This window comes from Pempheris klunzingeri, unplaced genomic scaffold (assembly GCF_042242105.1).
Source record: "Pempheris klunzingeri isolate RE-2024b unplaced genomic scaffold, fPemKlu1.hap1 Scaffold_61, whole genome shotgun sequence".
Lineage (NCBI taxonomy): Eukaryota > Metazoa > Chordata > Actinopteri > Acropomatiformes > Pempheridae > Pempheris > Pempheris klunzingeri.
In genome coordinates, this window is record NW_027254965.1 from 100,904 (window position 1) to 118,472 (window position 17,569).

At 39.9% G+C, this 17,569-nt stretch overlaps 1 protein-coding gene across 2 annotated transcripts in view; it reads left to right on the forward strand.

Annotated features, from left to right (window-relative positions):
• The window catches only part of LOC139224823 (semaphorin-3ab-like), a 41,445-nt gene that overhangs the window by 19,802 nt on the left and 4,074 nt on the right, over positions 1 to 17,569 (forward strand). For both annotated transcript variants that reach the window (XM_070856131.1, XM_070856130.1), the window contains exons 3-16: positions 5,869 to 6,029; positions 6,466 to 6,528; positions 9,399 to 9,518; positions 10,556 to 10,646; positions 11,425 to 11,544; positions 12,622 to 12,764; positions 14,226 to 14,340; positions 14,453 to 14,522; positions 14,632 to 14,776; positions 14,891 to 15,110; positions 15,249 to 15,340; positions 15,451 to 15,492; positions 16,013 to 16,170; positions 17,372 to 17,439. In XM_070856131.1, the coding sequence (XP_070712232.1) occupies positions 5,869 to 6,029; positions 6,466 to 6,528; positions 9,399 to 9,518; positions 10,556 to 10,646; positions 11,425 to 11,544; positions 12,622 to 12,764; positions 14,226 to 14,340; positions 14,453 to 14,522; positions 14,632 to 14,776; positions 14,891 to 15,110; positions 15,249 to 15,340; positions 15,451 to 15,492; positions 16,013 to 16,170; positions 17,372 to 17,439 (1,608 nt within the window). The remainder of the gene's footprint in view (positions 1 to 5,868; positions 6,030 to 6,465; positions 6,529 to 9,398; positions 9,519 to 10,555; positions 10,647 to 11,424; positions 11,545 to 12,621; positions 12,765 to 14,225; positions 14,341 to 14,452; positions 14,523 to 14,631; positions 14,777 to 14,890; positions 15,111 to 15,248; positions 15,341 to 15,450; positions 15,493 to 16,012; positions 16,171 to 17,371; positions 17,440 to 17,569) is intronic.

A 17,569-nucleotide genomic window follows, 5' to 3' on the forward strand; every position in this document is an offset into this window, starting at 1 on the left:
CACATATGTTACACTTTGACATAAACTGATATGAGATCAATTCACACCCCCAGGGTAAGTGGATCCTCCAGGGACTAAACAGAGATCCATATGGTTTGCAAGTTAATAGGCCACAAGAAGTAGAGCACATGTTGTTTACTGTCCAGGGAAGGGAAGAGAGGGTACTTTAGTTTTATAGGATGTGGGTGTACTGCCAAAAGTACTCCTTCTCCTCAACCTGTCCACCCCTTTGCTGAAGAGAGCCAACGGCTTGCACATAAGCGCATACACATTTGCACACACACACTCACACACATATTCATGCCAACACATTCACAGCAGCACAGTGAAATTCTCATTCTTGAACACCAAGATGGAAAAGAGCCAAGAAAAGTGAAACTACAGTAGAAACTCCTTGGTTCCACTCTAAATTCTTCCTCTAGTAGTCATACGTTCAGTTGTTTTTGTTTTGTGTTATCCTCGTTTTCATGGTGTGAATTTACTTTAATCAGTTTTGGAGAGTTGGGAAGTTCTCTTAAAGACTTTTAATCCAATAAGCATGTTAACAATTTTTGAAACGGAGTAGGGTTTCTAGTGGTACATACAGTATCAATTTATTATTAATTAAGGTATTCTATACACTCCTGACATTTGGAGGCTTTCTCAGGTTCTGAGTAATCTGTTCCCCTCCAACTTGAGGCATGTTCAGGATTCATCTGGCAGCGCTCAGTTGTTTGACTTGTTTCTTCAGGAGCTCTGAGAGGAATCTTTGTATTTATTTGACTTAGTCATCATCTGTACTGGCTTCAAAGTGAGATACTCTGAAGATAAAATTCACCTTGTTTGAATTAATCTGCTTACACAAGCTCTAGTGCCCATGGCTATTGGCTGACAACCAGGCACAGTGTCATGTAGTGCTGGGCAATATGTCTGAAATCAATATCACAATATTTGTAAGAACATTATCCAGTATTGGTACAAATCACAATATGATCAAAGAATATATTAAAAAAAAAATATCAAACTGAAGTGCAGTTAAAACCTTCAGCCACTACTTTTGTGTACATGTTAATTTCAACAAGATGTGGGAACGTTACCATCACAGTATGATGAAACATGGGAATATTGCTCTAATTATGTAACTCAACAGAGAGCTCAGAATTGCCTGAAAAACACAAAGATATTTATTGATAACTAAAACTATCACATTAAACCTCAAATTTGGGCAATTTGCAGACCAGCCTGCAATATGTGAGAGAAGTTGAGGAGGTGTTTCTGCCTAACACTGAACAAATCACATTACAGATGAAGCTTTGTGGGGGTTTTTTCCCTCAGGCATGGAAGAGTCAGTCACTGGATACACTTTAAGTGACGCAGTGATACATTGTGTTTTGTCAATGTGCAATCATACACTCAGCCATGAGAACGATAAACGTCAGTGAAGCCACTGAAGCAGGGCCAAACATCAGTGTTCCCATATACAGCGCAGCCACATGTGGGTTATTGTTAAGACGTGTTTCTGCTTTTTCTTAGGGAGCACTTAGATAACACTCTCTGTGCCCTCCAGTCGAGAAAGAAAAAGAGGGAAAGACGGAGAGAATGTAGGCTAAAAGAGTTTATTTTTATCAATCTCACATGGGACTGTTGATTCTTTGCATCCATTCCATCTGCCCCTTATCTCTCTCTCACATTCTTTCTCTCTCACTTTCAATTTTCCCTTCTTCGCTCTTCTGCACTCTCCGTTCTTAACTCACAAATTCATTGTTACAGAATATAGTAGTGACAAGAGAGGGACTGAAATAGGAAAAAAGCTGGCAAAATTGTTTTTTACTAAAAGAAATGGAGGGAGGGAAAGGTTGCGAAAGAAAAAGTAGGTCCAAAACATCTGGCAAAAAGTCATATTTGCAGGATTCTTGACACGCCTACCACAACAATAACAGGCTAAAAGAGAAAATTTGTAAAATACGGCAGGGCAGCAGCTGACACCTGTTACCAGCACACACACGTTTGACTATCCACCTGTCTTTCAGTTTGTCTTTCTGTCTGCCTGTTTGTCAGCATGAAAGTGTCTGTATCTCTTTTAATAAAGCTAGGCATGTTTTATGTAGCACAACATTACAAACAGAGAGTTATTACTGTGAAAAACTTTATCAAGGAAGTTGTTGCTCTGAAGTTGCAGGTTAAACAGGATACTGTCGTGCTTTATGAGTGCACATGGTGTCAACCCCTTTGTATATTTAACCAGAGGGTACACCAGTCAGAACATGTATAGGTTACTAACTGTGGTGTGGCTTGGAAACATCCCGCTTCTCTCCAATAACACAAATGCTCCATAAACACATATAAACACACAGATCCACACACAATACCCATAGAGTATCTGTTGCTAGATGAATAGCTTTTAATAACTTCGCAGTAGTCTCTGTTGAATGGTCTGTTGCCATGGACACTACTCCCATAGACAATTTTCACAAACCAGAGACGTGTGTGTATGTGTATGGTGGGTGGATGTGGTGATGCTGGTCTCCATTCTCTCACAGAGGGATATGGTTTGAGGAGAAGTGAAGTACAGTCACCATGTCTGTCTGTCATGGCTTCCCTACAGCCCCATGACACCTTCCTGTTCATAAAACAAGTGTAGCAATCTGTGGGCAATTACTTATTTCCTCTAAATTAACAGATTATATACAAATTACAGAGACATGCCGTTCATGTAATTTAAGTACCAGAAGGGATTTTTCCTTTTTGCTTTTCCAGGTGACTCATCAATGTGCATGTGTGTGTGAGAGAGTGTGTGTGTATAACTACCTTGCTTAATGTCAGGTATTAGGAAGGAACTTTCTACAATATGAAAAGCTGTAAGTATTTCCTATTTCTATGGAGCAAAAGTAAAAATGTTATATGTGGAGGACGGCTTCTCTCTGTTTTCAGCTCTCTCTCCCACACATAAACTTGTGCAGGTGAGAAAAGGTCAGAGGTAGCAGGCGGGTGTTATTGTGCTGTCAGTGAAGGGCCTACAGTGGATCCACTAATGATTGATCACCAAGGCAACAGAGGAACATAAATCTGGGACACAGCTTTGGACTGGGCTAAACAATACTTTTACAGAAACTTTCTATGACTTTGAACTTTTGTTTCCATTCTTAAAACAGTTTCTGTGTTATGTGCAGCCCAATAATCCCATTATGAAATTAAATTACTAATATTCCAAAATAATTTACCAAATAAACAAGTATAACTAGAGCAATTTTCTGTAACATATCCTGAATCAAGCAAAACATTGTCTGTGATTTACAGACACATAATGACACTTTAGACAAGTTGATACTGTAAATATCTGGAAGCATTTATTGAATCATAATTTAAATTGTGTATTTATGGATAAACTTCTTTGGCTTAACCAGCTTTGGGGTTTGGAACCAGTCCCATTATATATCATGAGTGGCTACAGACTAGCTCCGTTCTTTACGGCTTCAAGAATACTTTAAACTCCTCACAGACTTATTAAGTCAGGTTTAGATGTCAGCTTCTCAGAAGTCTTTGGGGTGGGGAGTCAGAGACCCCGAGGGCTAGGTCACACAGCGCCATGAGTTTATATTTAGGAGACTGTCTAATTCTCTCCCCAACAGCGCTGAAGCACAGGAAACCAACTAAACCACTAAGACAATGACAATAAAAACTGGGTGTCAACCCATTGTTTATTATCATCCTGTGTGTATAGTAGTGTGCTTTTACGTGAAAAACGTTTGCATTTGTGAGCAAATGCCAGAAAATGTTACATGATGACAAGGAAGTTTGTAACTACAGCCAAAAGGTTCTCTGTTTTTTCCTCTCTCTCCCACAGCTGTGTTTCCTCACCTCCTTGTAACATTTTAAATAGTTTTTTTTTCATTTATCTCACTGCCCTTTCTATTTTTTACTTCCCATTAATGGGTAATAGCGTAATGGCCCCATAAAGAGTATGCCTGTAAACTCAACTCTCCAAAGCCCCTTAATTCAAAACAGCTGAACCATGGTACAAATTATTGATCACATTTTCATTTAGACAATAGCAATAACTTCTATATGTATGAAAAAAGTATTTCCATTATAAGTATTTTTTCATACTACTCATCTATGATGCTTTTACGATGTGGGAATAGTAAAAAGAGTCAAATGGCACCACTATTGTTTCCATTCGACAACCCACATTACTCTTGTTACTTCTACTATTTCTGATTTTGCATTTTATCTGCTCTGTCATGTATTTTTTGGACAAGAGACTAAAGTGGCCTTTTCCCACATAACCGTACCCAACCAAAACCTTTCCTAGATTACATCTGCCAAAGTTTTGTGGGACAACTTTCATGACCTGTGTTTTAACCTGGATTTTCTTATTAAAATTTCAGTTTATGAATGAGTACTGTAAAAGGAGTGCGGTACCCTCTCTTCTCCAATTTTCTCTTCTTTCATACCAGCTTTGCTCCAGCCTGTGTCCTTTCATTCTCTCGGGTTCTGACACACTTCAGAGAGGGGGCATTCTCCTCGCTAAAACATTCATGAATGGTTTTGTTATTTACTCCCCAAGAAAGAGTAACATTGACAGAGAGAGAGAGAGAGAGAGCACCAAAAGAACCAGTTCTCATCTGTTCCATAACTCCATAGCTTTTTGTGTGGGTGGTCAATGGGAGGGGGTCATAGTGTGGTTAGACTTAGCGGGCGGGAACAAAATGTGAGAAGGACAGAGCATAAATGTACGTGTCTATGCACGTGTTACACGAAAGGTGTCACAGGGCCATAGCCATAATACCACCTTTAGAGGTCGTTACAGTAATGAGATCATCAATGTTATTTATCGGGGTGGAGTAATGTGCAATATCTTAGCGTAGGGCATCATGGTTTTTCAGGGGTGGAGGGAGCAATATATTTTTGGTGGACATGTTCTGGTGTAACCATAGTTTGACACATATGTGTATGGATATATTGTGTGTATATGGGGAGGCTATGGGCTGCTTTAGTCTTCAAAAACCCAAGACAAATTTCTATCAATGCAGTCAATACAGGCTAATCTAATCTAATCTAAATTCTAGTTCGGATTTCCACTGGGAAACCAAATATTGCTCCTTTGCCAGACTTGGCAGACATTCGCATTACAATGCAAAACGTGAAGTGTAGCCCATTATGACGTATCCTAATAGCTGATCTGGTTCAGAGTAATCCTGCAGTTTGGACTATGAAGTATTAGCAGAGTCATATGACATTACATACTCCTTCCAGATTTCCACTGTGAGTGTCCCAAGTTCTGCTTGGCTGCTCTGGTCAAGGTCACTTCCCTATGCAGACAGTTTGATCACTGGCTCCCAGTGCTGGCATTACCTGCCCAGTCCAATTTGGCTTGGCAGTGGTTCTTCACTATGTGTCTGTTGCCTTGCTTGGCCAAGCTGTGCAATTGCTAGTCCTGAGCTCATTTTCAAAAAGGAATGGCAGCCACAACATTTACACAAAAACAAAAACACATAAAAAAGCTGTGAGGGAGGTTTTGACGGAAAAAAAAGAGACAGTCTATAAGGAATAGAGCCAAAAAAACCCAAAATATCCAAACAAACAAAACAACAAATGTATTTAGGGTAACCTTTATTTTCAGTTTATGTGGAATTGCATTGCAACAATACAACTGAGCAGAAAGAATAGTGAACCTGTGGTCACAGATATTCTAGGTGGTTGGAAATGTTGAAAGCTTTCTAAAAATGAAGGCTTTGTCTGTGAAACAGCCCCTGAAAATGTAATAGAATAAATATTTCCCTGATGGATTTTCTTCAGCTTTCATGTTTCCCACAATTACTGTGATTTTTCATAAAGTGATTATCATGTTATGCTGATCATCACTTTTCTTTCCATTTTTCTCTGCAGACATGTTGGAGTCTAACAACCTTGTGACGTTTGAAGGTCTGGCCAACAGTTCGGCTTACCACACTTTCCTGTTGGACGAAGAGAAAGGAAGACTCGTGGTTGGAGCCAAGGACCACGTTTTTTCTTTTAACCTCATCAATATCAGCAGAGACTATGCACAGGTAACACCAGTGTTTGGTTTTCTGTCTGGTGGCTTTGTCCATTTATCCATTTAATATGACTGTAAGTTGGTTTGCGTTTTTGACTGACTTAATATCTGCCTTAAGTGTGCATCTCCATCCAGAGTGCCAGTCAGGGGTTCAGGTACCTCGGGACATTCTTTTCTGTTTCTACAGAAAAGTGCCTCATGAATATTTCAGACAAGAGCTGTCGCACACGATCACACGCTGTGCCAGGCATGTTAGCTGCTCTCTGCACACCTGGATGAATAATGGAGTAAACTGAAACAAAATGGATAACAAATCGCATTGTGACCCCTTCAGCCCCCATATACACACACATGCATGCGCACAAGCTGTAGTTGTATCGACTCACTCTGTAAAATTGATTCTAGGATGGGGTGATTCTTTTCTGATGGGAAATGTGTTTTTGTTGCAGATCACTTGGCCAGCTTCTCCCACCAGAAGAGATGAATGCAAGTGGGCAGGAAAAGATCTTTCGGTAAGAGCTAAAACCATCCATTTTGCTAGTGGGTGTCAGCATTTTGCCCCTCCACTCCCACAGATGTTGTGAACATGTCTTTGTTCTCTTGTACTATGGGAGATGTGCAACTCTTCAGGTCTCAAAGGAAACCTCACTTGTAGTTATACTGGGATTACATGGGATCTGTGCTCCATATATATGGCATTTAATCACAGACAATATGAGATTTTTATCTTTCAGCTTTTTTTTATACCAGTGTGTTGACATATCCAATCTATCATGTGGACAACACACCGCTTAGCTCACCATAGGTCTAATCATAATCTCAGAGCCAAGATTGAGACCATCATTTGACCTTAATCACTTATCAAGCCTCTGGGCACTCCATTTAATAGAGTGGGGCCGGGGAAATCACTGCGCTTTCTGCCAGACATGCTGTTATAACAGCACTGCATGAATAATAACTACTGAAACATACTTGGAGATCATAAGCATTAGTGTTCCGATGTTATTAGGCTGTAATTTTCCATGTGTCTCTCTTTGTGAACTGAAATTTCCGTGTGTTCATACATCCCACTCTTTTCAGGTACTTTCAGACTAACCTCAGGGAACACATCAAAAGAGGACTTGGCCTTGATTGGCTTGCAATAAAAATGATCCTTTCAGACAGAATAATTTGCAGTGAACAATGGAAAGACTAATTTGTCCCATTTAAATTAAACAAACTGGTCTACATTATTGTGGCAGGCTTACCTATTAGGACTTAAGTCAGTTTGACTAATAAAGTTTAAGCTTTGCATAAACTACATGATAGGAAAAAAATATAAGAATGGAAATAATATATTTATTTGTTTAGAATAATATTGTTTTATTAAATTTGTTAAGCTCAATTTAAAACAAACGGAAAAAAAGGAGTTGTTGAGGCATTAATAGCCAGGGCTTTTTCAGACTCCTTACCTCACTCAACCCTTGCATGACAAGCCAAGCATCACATCTCCCTGCTCTGGCCGAGTGCAGTTTTAGAGCAGCTTGTGTAGTGAAACGTCATGTAAACACGTTGAGAGGTTGTCTTTGCTCCCTGCAAGCTGTGTTATGAATTGTATCTTCCATAACGCCTAAGGCAATAGGCTGGAATGTAAAATCACGGCCACACTGTTTGTGCCTTGGTACACTGCGTTGCCATTGGCCTTAAGAGGGCAAGCTCGCCTGCCCTTCTACCCTTCTGTACGGCTTATTTTAAGCACCATGAAGTCTTTTGTGGATTTTCTGTAAACATTGTGGCATGGATGAATAAGGTGCCCTCAGGGGTGGTCTTTCTGTTATAGAGTCGCAGGAGGGTGAGAATTAAAGAGAGGTGAAGAAAGGTGGAGAGTTTGCCGATGCTCTCTCATGTGCTGTAAGCAAACACCTCTGAAGATGGAGCAGAGAGGAACTAAAGAGATAGATGGGTGTGAAAGATGTGACTGCACATCGGCAAAAGGAAGATGAAAGCTACATCTATGGCATAGCCTCATAAATGGCACAAGAAATGTGGATAACATTTGCTGATTGAATTTTAAACATGATTGTTAAAGATATCTGCATTCTTTTGATGATGCTGTAAGGATTTTATCATTTATTAAAAACCCATTAATGTAAGGTATGACATGGTAGACACACTTGTTTGGGGTTCTGCATCAGCATACACAACATTAAGAAGTATGACCGGTTCCACAGCGCAAATGGATCATGCCGATACTTACAATATTGTGTTACTGCTTGTAACAGTTTATTACTCAGATAAACCCACTCAGCAGGCCATATAAATCAAAGTAAAGACAGCTGCTTCAGTGATAACCAAAGCTTACACAAACAGAGGCTGCTGCCTGCTCATGACCTAGTAAAGCCAGATGAACTTAGTCATGCATAATTTGTGGTACTATTCTCTTTTTTTTCCTTCTTTTTGAATATGTGATGACACATTCAGTTTTATTTGAGGTCAGGTCCGCTCAGGCACGTGCCGACAGACCACGAGGTGATATGCCATATGGCAGTGGAGCAACACATACAACACACACACAAACAAACACACAGAAATTATTAAATAAACTATACTAACATTAAAAGTAATAGTTAAGTACTAAGCATTAAAGATTATAAAAATGTTCTGACGCTACTAGACTTGCGATAAATATTGCTATGCTCCTACAGTAATCATTAAGCAAAGACATAAGAGCCCAGTGGAGTGCAGAATCAAGAACATCACTTTTTTATCCTCTGCTGGGAGAATGACAGTAAGCCAGCGTTGGCGTGCTTTACTCTGATTGGTATAGGATTATTATGGTCGACTTTTGTTGACTGCCTCTTTTGTTATTCTACAGTTTAATTCCCTCCTGTATGGATTTCACAAGTATTCCATGGGAAATTGCACAGCTCATGTTCATAAAATCTCTAAAGCCAGTGGTGGCAGATGTCACTGAGTTCAGAGAGACAGACTCAAGTGTGTCAGTGAGGAGATGTGATGGGGCGTACTGAATATTGAGGAAATGGAAAAAAAAGTAATGAACAGTAATACTTAGTCTGGTTATAATATCATTTTCTGATGTATTAGTCCACACAGTGCTAGGTTTCTTCTCTGGGCAGTTACAGCACACTACAGTAGGTTTTGCGCTCTGTTACCATCACAGATCTCTTTGTATTGGGTTCTACCCTGTGACCTGTATTCTTAGTGATATCTAACTGGATTTTATATCTAGCAATTTCACCACTTTTTTACTGACCCTAATGTCGTAAATGCTATCACAACAAGCCCTAGAGACTTTAAATATTGTGGCATTAAAATGGTTTTGTGTCAAAGGTGGATTATTCATCTTGCTTCATCTGTTCTCTGTCTGTCCCCGGTCCATCAGAGGGAGTGTTCAAATTTCATCAAGGTGTTGCAGCCGTTCAACCAGACCCATCTCTATGTGTGTGGGACAGGAGCCTTCCACCCTGTGTGCTCCTACCTGGAGGTGGGCAAGAAACCTGAGGTACAGGCAAATGTTACATTTTCTTTACTACCTCCATTTGCCGTGAAATCCAATAATGCATGTCTGCATCAAGATGTGAGAATTTCATGTCATAGCAAAGTTTGAGTATTTAAAGTTGTGAAGGACAGTGTCCAGTTGGGTGTGAGTGGATTCTCTAAATGATTTGCTAAGTACAAAAAATGGTTTCATTCAGCAAAATGGGGTGGGAAATTAAACACAGGGTTTCATAGTTTGCAGCATTTGCAATTCATCCCTCTAATATGGAACTGCTGTGTGTGTGTGTGTGTGTCTGTGAGAGAGAAGGAGAGAGAGTATGAGTGAAGAAAATTGCTCTCTTCTCCTCCAAATGTCACTGAGTCAGACTTATAAATGTGCTTTTCCTATTCATTAGACAGCTATTTACAGACAATTAGAGGCAGGAAATATCTCTGAGAAAAGACATCTACTTTATATTGCTCATAACCATGAAATGTAATTCATCTGATGGGTTTCCTATGAACGTCAAGGTCGCCAGTTCATAGATGGTGATGGGATTTATTGTTTTCATTCTCAGTCCTTTCCTGTTAGAGTATGTGACTGGAAATTACACAATTTCACTTTTTCCCTTAGAAAGTTTTCCGCCTAGTATGGCATTGCCATGTAATGTATTATTTATCTTCTTAATAAATAAGCTATTAATGTCTGAATATTAGGGTTTATATTTAAAACCAAGAAGGTTTTGGTTGATGGCTGCACTTTTGTATTGAATTTTCCTATAATTCTATATGAAAAATTTGGCAACCTCATACTTTAGACTAAAATTTCAGATTCTATTCTGTAGGTCATGCTCATTTTCATAAATTACCACAGTTTTTTCCCAACTTGGATGTCATAATGTGCTGACAGCAAAATGGGTTCCCGGGGGAGAGAATTCCACTCATACTGAAGCAAATTTTTTTTTCCTGTGTAATTTGCAGACTTGCTAAAAAAAATAATGTTAACCCATGCATTTGATATGTCAGTACAACTCACATGATTTTCTTTCTCTGAATGTCCAGGACAGCGTATTCAGACTGGAGCCTCACATAGAAAATGGCAGAGGGAAGAGTCCCTATGATCCCAAGTTGCTCACTGCCTCCTTGCTAATTGGTGAGTTTAAGACCGGATACACTGTGCTGTTCCTCTGTGTGTTAGAGCAAGGTCATATAAAAACATGGGAGTTCTGAAAACACCCTCTGTCTTGCTCTTTCATTTCAGCAGATATATAGGGTGTAAAGTAAATGTAAATAACAGAACAGAGCATTCCTGTCAGTCATTACAAGTGGATCTGCTCTGTAGTTTGAGTTTACACACTAGGAACCCCTAATTGGCAGGACTGTAATCTCTATTTCAACCTGAATTTACCTCCTATAAGTGCTGGGTGTGCGTGGGAGATGTCACTTTATTGAGTTTTCTTTGCGCTGGCAAATAAACCAGAACTATGTGACCATGTCTTATTTCTCTACCCCCAATCATTGCCAGTCACATTGCGTTATACCACACCGTTTAACCTAGCAGATGGCCATTTTCCAGCCCATCAACCCTCATCTCCTCTCCCCTTTCTCTCTCCCTGTTCACCAGCATTATTATGTACTCCCCTTGTCTCACACCTCTGTCCTGTCCCTCCTCATCTGTTCCTCTATCTGTTCATCCTTCCCTTGGCCCCCTTCTCAGCCCTGCCTACTGTTTTAATGTCAATTTCACACTCCTGATGTTCATCACATCTGTCACTGTCTGTGTTCTCTCAGGACTCCAAGTCTACCTGTACTGCTAAGCCCCTGAAGATTTTCTCAGACCTTTACACCTACATCATTGGGGAGAAATCACCTCAGACTGTTTTCTCATCCAATGTTACTACACTAACACACTGCATTCCTCTTACTCCCAGATGGGGAACTGTATGCTGGGACATCAGCTGACTTCATGGGGCGGGATTTTGCCATCTTTCGCACTCTCGGCAAGCATCATCCAATCAGGACGGAGCAACATGACTCCCGATGGCTAAATGGTGAGAGAGAAGAGGAAAACCACTGTCTTTGATCAGATTCATGATTAGTTATCAAAAGCAATATTTCTTGGGTCCTTGATTTTGCAAGCAACTGTTGATTTATGTGCTATTTATGAAAAGAACATTTTCATGGTGGTTGCTGACTGGTTCTGACCTGCTGTTTCAAGATGTTGTTCTTGTACCTATTTTATTTTCAATCAATATATAACCCTCAGGCCTTTAAATGACTAGTTTATATAGCTTTCCACTTTTATGCAGATGACATTCAACCATATTTGTCAGTCAACACTGTTGAGCTCAACAAGCTAACTAACCCAAGGGACCACCTGGACTTTATAGACTGTAGAGAAGTTTTTCTCAATTTAAATGAAGATAAAACAGACGTTGTTAACATTGGCCATTATTGTTATTATTGAACCTGCAGCCGTCTCCCAGATTTTAATCCTTCAATACCAAGTTGTATTTACATGATATATGGGAAAACAAGATTTCTTTTTTTTTTATAGGTTTTATAGGTTATAGGTTTCGCCCCTGTCTCAATTTGTCTGTTCATGTCAAGAAACATATTCTATTGTTTGAAAGGACTGAGAAACTAATCCATGCTTTAGTGTCTTTACACTATTTTAGTGTATTTCATCATATTCCTGCTTTAAGCAAGTGGCTGTGGAGTCTTTACAGATGGTTCAACATATTCCAGCATCTTGATCAAGAGCAATTACTCAAGTTTTGGCTTCTCTCCATTGGCTGCCGGTGGAGTTAAGAATTCAATATAAGACTTTAGCTATTACCTATCAGGCTCTACATGGTGAAGCCCTTGAGTACATTCATTAATTGTTGAGTAATAATCTTCAGTGTCATCTTAACAATATCTACTAGATGATCTCCTTGTTTGGCTTAAGATGGGACTCATTTGCTGACTTTGTTGCTCTTGTGTTTACTATCCCGCCTGTAAATGCTTTTATCGTGTAGTATTTTGTGAAGCAACCTTTTTTTTCCGAAAAGTGCTAAATGAATAAACATTTTTAGGTAAATGTAATTACTCACTATGTTTTTCTCTCTTTGTGTTTCTTTTTGCAGATCCCAGGTTTGTGGGTGTTCATATGATTCCGGAGAGCGACAACCCAGAAGATGACAAAATCTACCTGTTCTTCAAAGAGAACGCCATAGATGGAGAGCATGCTGGGAAGGCCACACATGCTCGCATTGGACAGCTGTGCAAAGTACGTACACACAAATTAACAAAACTCACACAAGCTGGCTCTCACAAAGGAAAATTCAGAAACACAGAAGGAGAGAGACAAAAGCTCACACACTCTCACAGACATAATGTGAAATAGCTTCTGTATCTAGAAAAACACTTGACGGGTGTCTGAGAGGCTTTCATAATGGCAGCTTTCAGGGGCTGTTATCTGTGATTATTTTTAGCCGGGAGAAGAGTGGGCTTTGTTGTGTGTGGTACAATCACTCCCAAAGACAGAAACCTGAGAGAAATGTTAAATGTCAACAGAACCTGAGAGGCAAAGGCGCTGTCAATGGCAGCACTGTTATCCTAATGCCAGCCTTTGGCACTGATTTTCTGCTACACCCTTCAACTGCGGGGTGTGCTTATGTTAAATTGCTGGCCTTGTATCAGCTTTCACGTTCCACATCCTATTCTTATTCATTAAGCAGGAATCAACCAAGCTGACTGCAGATCAGTGGAATTGATGTCCAGCCTCAACTTTCCCCTTTAGCTGCATATCGTGCCTGTGTCACAACAGCCTGATTACCCAGAATGTCAAGAATCTGCTATGCTCACCGCAAGACAAGCCATCCATTATGCAAGATGTGGTATTAATTTGGGCCTATGCATATTTGGACACATTCTAATTTACTGTCATAAATCAACACCAAGTGGGATATGTATTTGAGAGTCAGCACTTTGTGTCTCTAGGTTCTGGAAAACAAACACTATACTGTGAGACGCACAGACACGTATTGTTAGGGTTTGTACTGGAACATACAGTACTTTAGAGACCGTTCCTCTTCACAGAAACTTTAAATCCATTATTCATAATGGGAAATGCATTTTAAAGAGGCAAATATGGATGTTTAGTTGATTGACAGGCTTGTTTGGTAATTAAGAGAAAACACACCCCACAATGAAGTTTTTATATCACAATCAATTAAAAGTTTATGTTGCATGCAGTCTGTCTAATGTGTTTTAAATAAGCTCTCTGGAGTATACTGGCCAGCCTTTAAAGGGCTTTCTCACTTCTTACCCTATCTGTTTTGTGATGTGAATGACATGATTCTGGCTATAGGATGCTTTAAAAGGCGTGAAAAGGAAAAAATGGCCGCATCAATGGCATAGGGTCGGCAGTTCTCATGCTCTGTATCCAACCCGCAGCAGAGCACCTCCCCTCATTCAACCAAGGGGTAATGAGGCATAAATTCTCAGCTCAGCAGTAGAGTAGAGCAAGAGAGCTCAGAATATGAAATTAGGCAATGCAAGTCGTCCATTCACATAATAGAGCTAGTGTATTTTGTTTTTCCGCCTACAAAGCTGCATACTAATACAAACCTACAGAATATTGTTTAAATATACACTAACAAAACACTAAAAAAAGTTTAAAAAATTTTGACTCTGTTATTTCCAATGAACCTCCCTGATGAACTTCTACATGTCAACTGTCGAACAGAATGACCTGGGAGGTCACAGGAGTCTGGTGAATAAGTGGACCACCTTCTTGAAGGCTCGACTTGTTTGCTCCGTGCCTGGCAGTAATGGAATAGACACACACTTTGATGAACTACGTAAGTGATTTGTCCAGCACCTTAAAACATGTTTCACACACCATCTCCTGAAGAGGTATTGCTGTCTTGGGAATATATCTGTAACACATAGTGTCTTTTCTTTGGCTTTCAGAGGATGTTTTTCTTATGAGCACAAAGGATCCCAAGAGTCCAATCATTTATGCAGTATTTACCACTTCCAGGTACTGTGGCTGACACTGAATGAATTTTTACAATTACTGACTGCATGACCTATGTTTTCAACAAGAACCTGCCATTTTTTCACACTTACATATCCTTTCTGCCCACTAGCAACATCTTCAAAGGTTCAGCTGTGTGTATGTACAGCATGACAGACATTAGGAGAGTGTTCCTGGGTCCCTATGCTCATAGAGATGGACCCAACTATCAGTGGGTGCCCTTCCAGGGACGTGTTCCCTACCCCCGGCCTGGCACGGTGAGCACAGTATTCTCTTAACTGGAGTGCAAGTGTGTTATGAACTTTTTAAAACAATTCTCCTTTATGTTCCACAATGTAATCATTATAAGAGTTGACTTTTTTTCTTCACAGTGCCCGAGCAAGACATTTGGAGGATTTGATACAACAAAGGATCTTCCTGATGAAGTCGTAACTTTTGCTAGAAGCCACCCAGCCATGTTCAATCCGGTCTATCCCATCAACAATAGACCAATCATAGTTAAAACAGATGTGGACTACCAGTTCACCCAGATAGTGGTGGATAAAGTAGAAGCTGAGGATGGCCAGTATGACGTCATGTTCATAGGCACAGGTATAGCCTTGTAATTTTTTGCATACAAACTGTATCTTGTAAACTGAAACATTGTCACAATAAATGTCTAATTAAAATAAATAAGCATTTACTATATAGTAGAAATGAATCAACATGTGTGCTTCCATTGTGTGCTAGATATGGGGACGATACTGAAAGTCGTATCCATCCCAAGAGGCTCCTGGCATGACCTGGAGGAAGTCCTACTGGAAGAAATGACTGTCTTCAGAGTAGGTTTTTCTCTTATCACCGGTATTACTACTCCAGGTTAAAGGATGATTATAGAATTTACAACTGTTGTCTAATCAATCAGCACTAATGTCATTTTTTTCCCTTACAGGAGCCAACAGCCATTAAGGCGATGGAACTTTCAACAAAACAGGTATTTTAGTTTTTATTGCATGCCTAATGAAACTATAGCAATATGTATTGCAGAACAAAGCACTATAACCACTAAAGAAACCATAAACATAAATGATTCTGAGAATGTTACTACTATTTTTGCATGTTCGTGTCTGGAAGACCTCCTCTTAGAGAGTGAGAGCTGTCCCCTTAGGTGATACATCTTGCTGCTCGGCTAAAATACAGAGCAAAGACACACTTGAGATGAAACACTTTATCACACTTTTCGGCAGCAGTTAGCTTGTCAACTTAAATGGCAGGGAGAGACAAAACAATTCACCTAATTGACAGGTAGGAGGGAGCTGAGCACCTGTAGTTAGAGTCTTCACACATTCCTGAGGTGAATTTGCTGCTTTACTGGCGAACACAGGCTGAGCCAAACATAGGTGTACTACCTAAAGCACACCGCCCAGCCAGACGTAGTACTTTAATTATAGCTCCTAAGACATAAATAACCTGATACTGAACAGTAAGTCTTTTTTCTCTTTTTACCTGCACAGCAACAACTGTATCTGGGCTCAGACATTGGTGTGTCTCAGATGCCTTTGCATCGATGTGAAGTTTATGGGAAGGCCTGTGCTGAATGCTGCCTGGCGAGGGACCCGTACTGTGCATGGGATGGCACAGAGTGCTCCAGATACTTTCCCATGGCTAAGAGGTACTTAATACATTCATACTTGTCATGTCACCATCCTGCCATTGTGTTTTACAAGCTATTTAACACCTTAAACACAGTAACTAACCAGCACTCAACACACTGTGCTGGTATTTTTGAAGTTTGCCTACAAGCTGCTGGCACAACAGCAGATATTTTAACACATCTGGCTAGATTTGCACAGCGAATTTAATGCATTCTTTGAATAAATCAACACAGTCTTGAACTGAGAAAAAAGCTCAACCTCAACCTCGACAGAGAAGTGTATTTGTGTTTTGAGCAATCTGCTTTAGATTGAACATCCTGAATGTACAACATGTTCGTTCATGCTTGTTAATGGATTGCTTTTGTTTAACATATTGATTACATTTTACAAAGGTTAAACCAGTATATATAGAAGGGTTTTCACATAGAGAGTGTAGACATATGCAGCCAGACTTGGATTCAGGGTTGGAGCCAAAACCCCTAAAGGTTTAATGTTGTGTTTCTACCAGGAGGTGAGAAATATAACCAGCCTCATTTATTTGCTGTAAATGAGAACCAATGTCAGTTATGTCTGGAGGCTATGTGGGTAAACCAGGAGTGAGGTGGGTCTTGGGGGTTTGGTGGTAGTGTGGTTATAATAGTGGACCGATCTGTATGTGTTCCTGTATGTGTGTACTTGTGTGTGATCTGTGTGCAGCCTCCCACTCACAGCTCCATGGGGGTTATTGATTTGAATGGTAGCTGCACAGTTTCCTGATCTTGCTCTTAGTTGGACTCCGGAGTCCTACATTGAACAATAAGACAGAGCAAACTCTAACCTTCAATTACCAACACACCAATGCTGCATTGGAACAGTGGGAAGAAGAGGGGGAGAAGTTATGAGTTTGCTTTGGTGTCTCCATAGTTCCCTCGTTTATTGTTTACAGAAAATATTCTGAGTGTTGTGTTTGACACTGTATTGAAACTCCATTTCTTTCACATCTGCAACCCAGAGAGATGACAGAATGAAGTGATTGATTACATTTGAATTCCTCTGTCACATAAACCCTATAATTAAAACTTTTATTTGATCCTATGGGCTGCCTGCTGTTATCTTATCTGTTTGTGTTGGCTTTGCTGCACATCCAAACCACATTCAAATACACACCTACACACACACACACAAAGAAACCAGTGTGTCTGCTGACTCATGAACATGTTTATATTTGTGTTTCTGCAGGAGAACAAGGAGACAAGATATCAGAAATGGAGACCCACTCACACAATGTTCAGATCTGCAACACCATGGTACATAAATGAAAAAAAAACGTCTTTTACAAACTGTGGCATAATTTAAGGCGATATGTTATTAAACCTTTTAATAAAATTTTAGTTCAGACATCATCACTCTGACTAAGGACATATACTGTATGCTTTT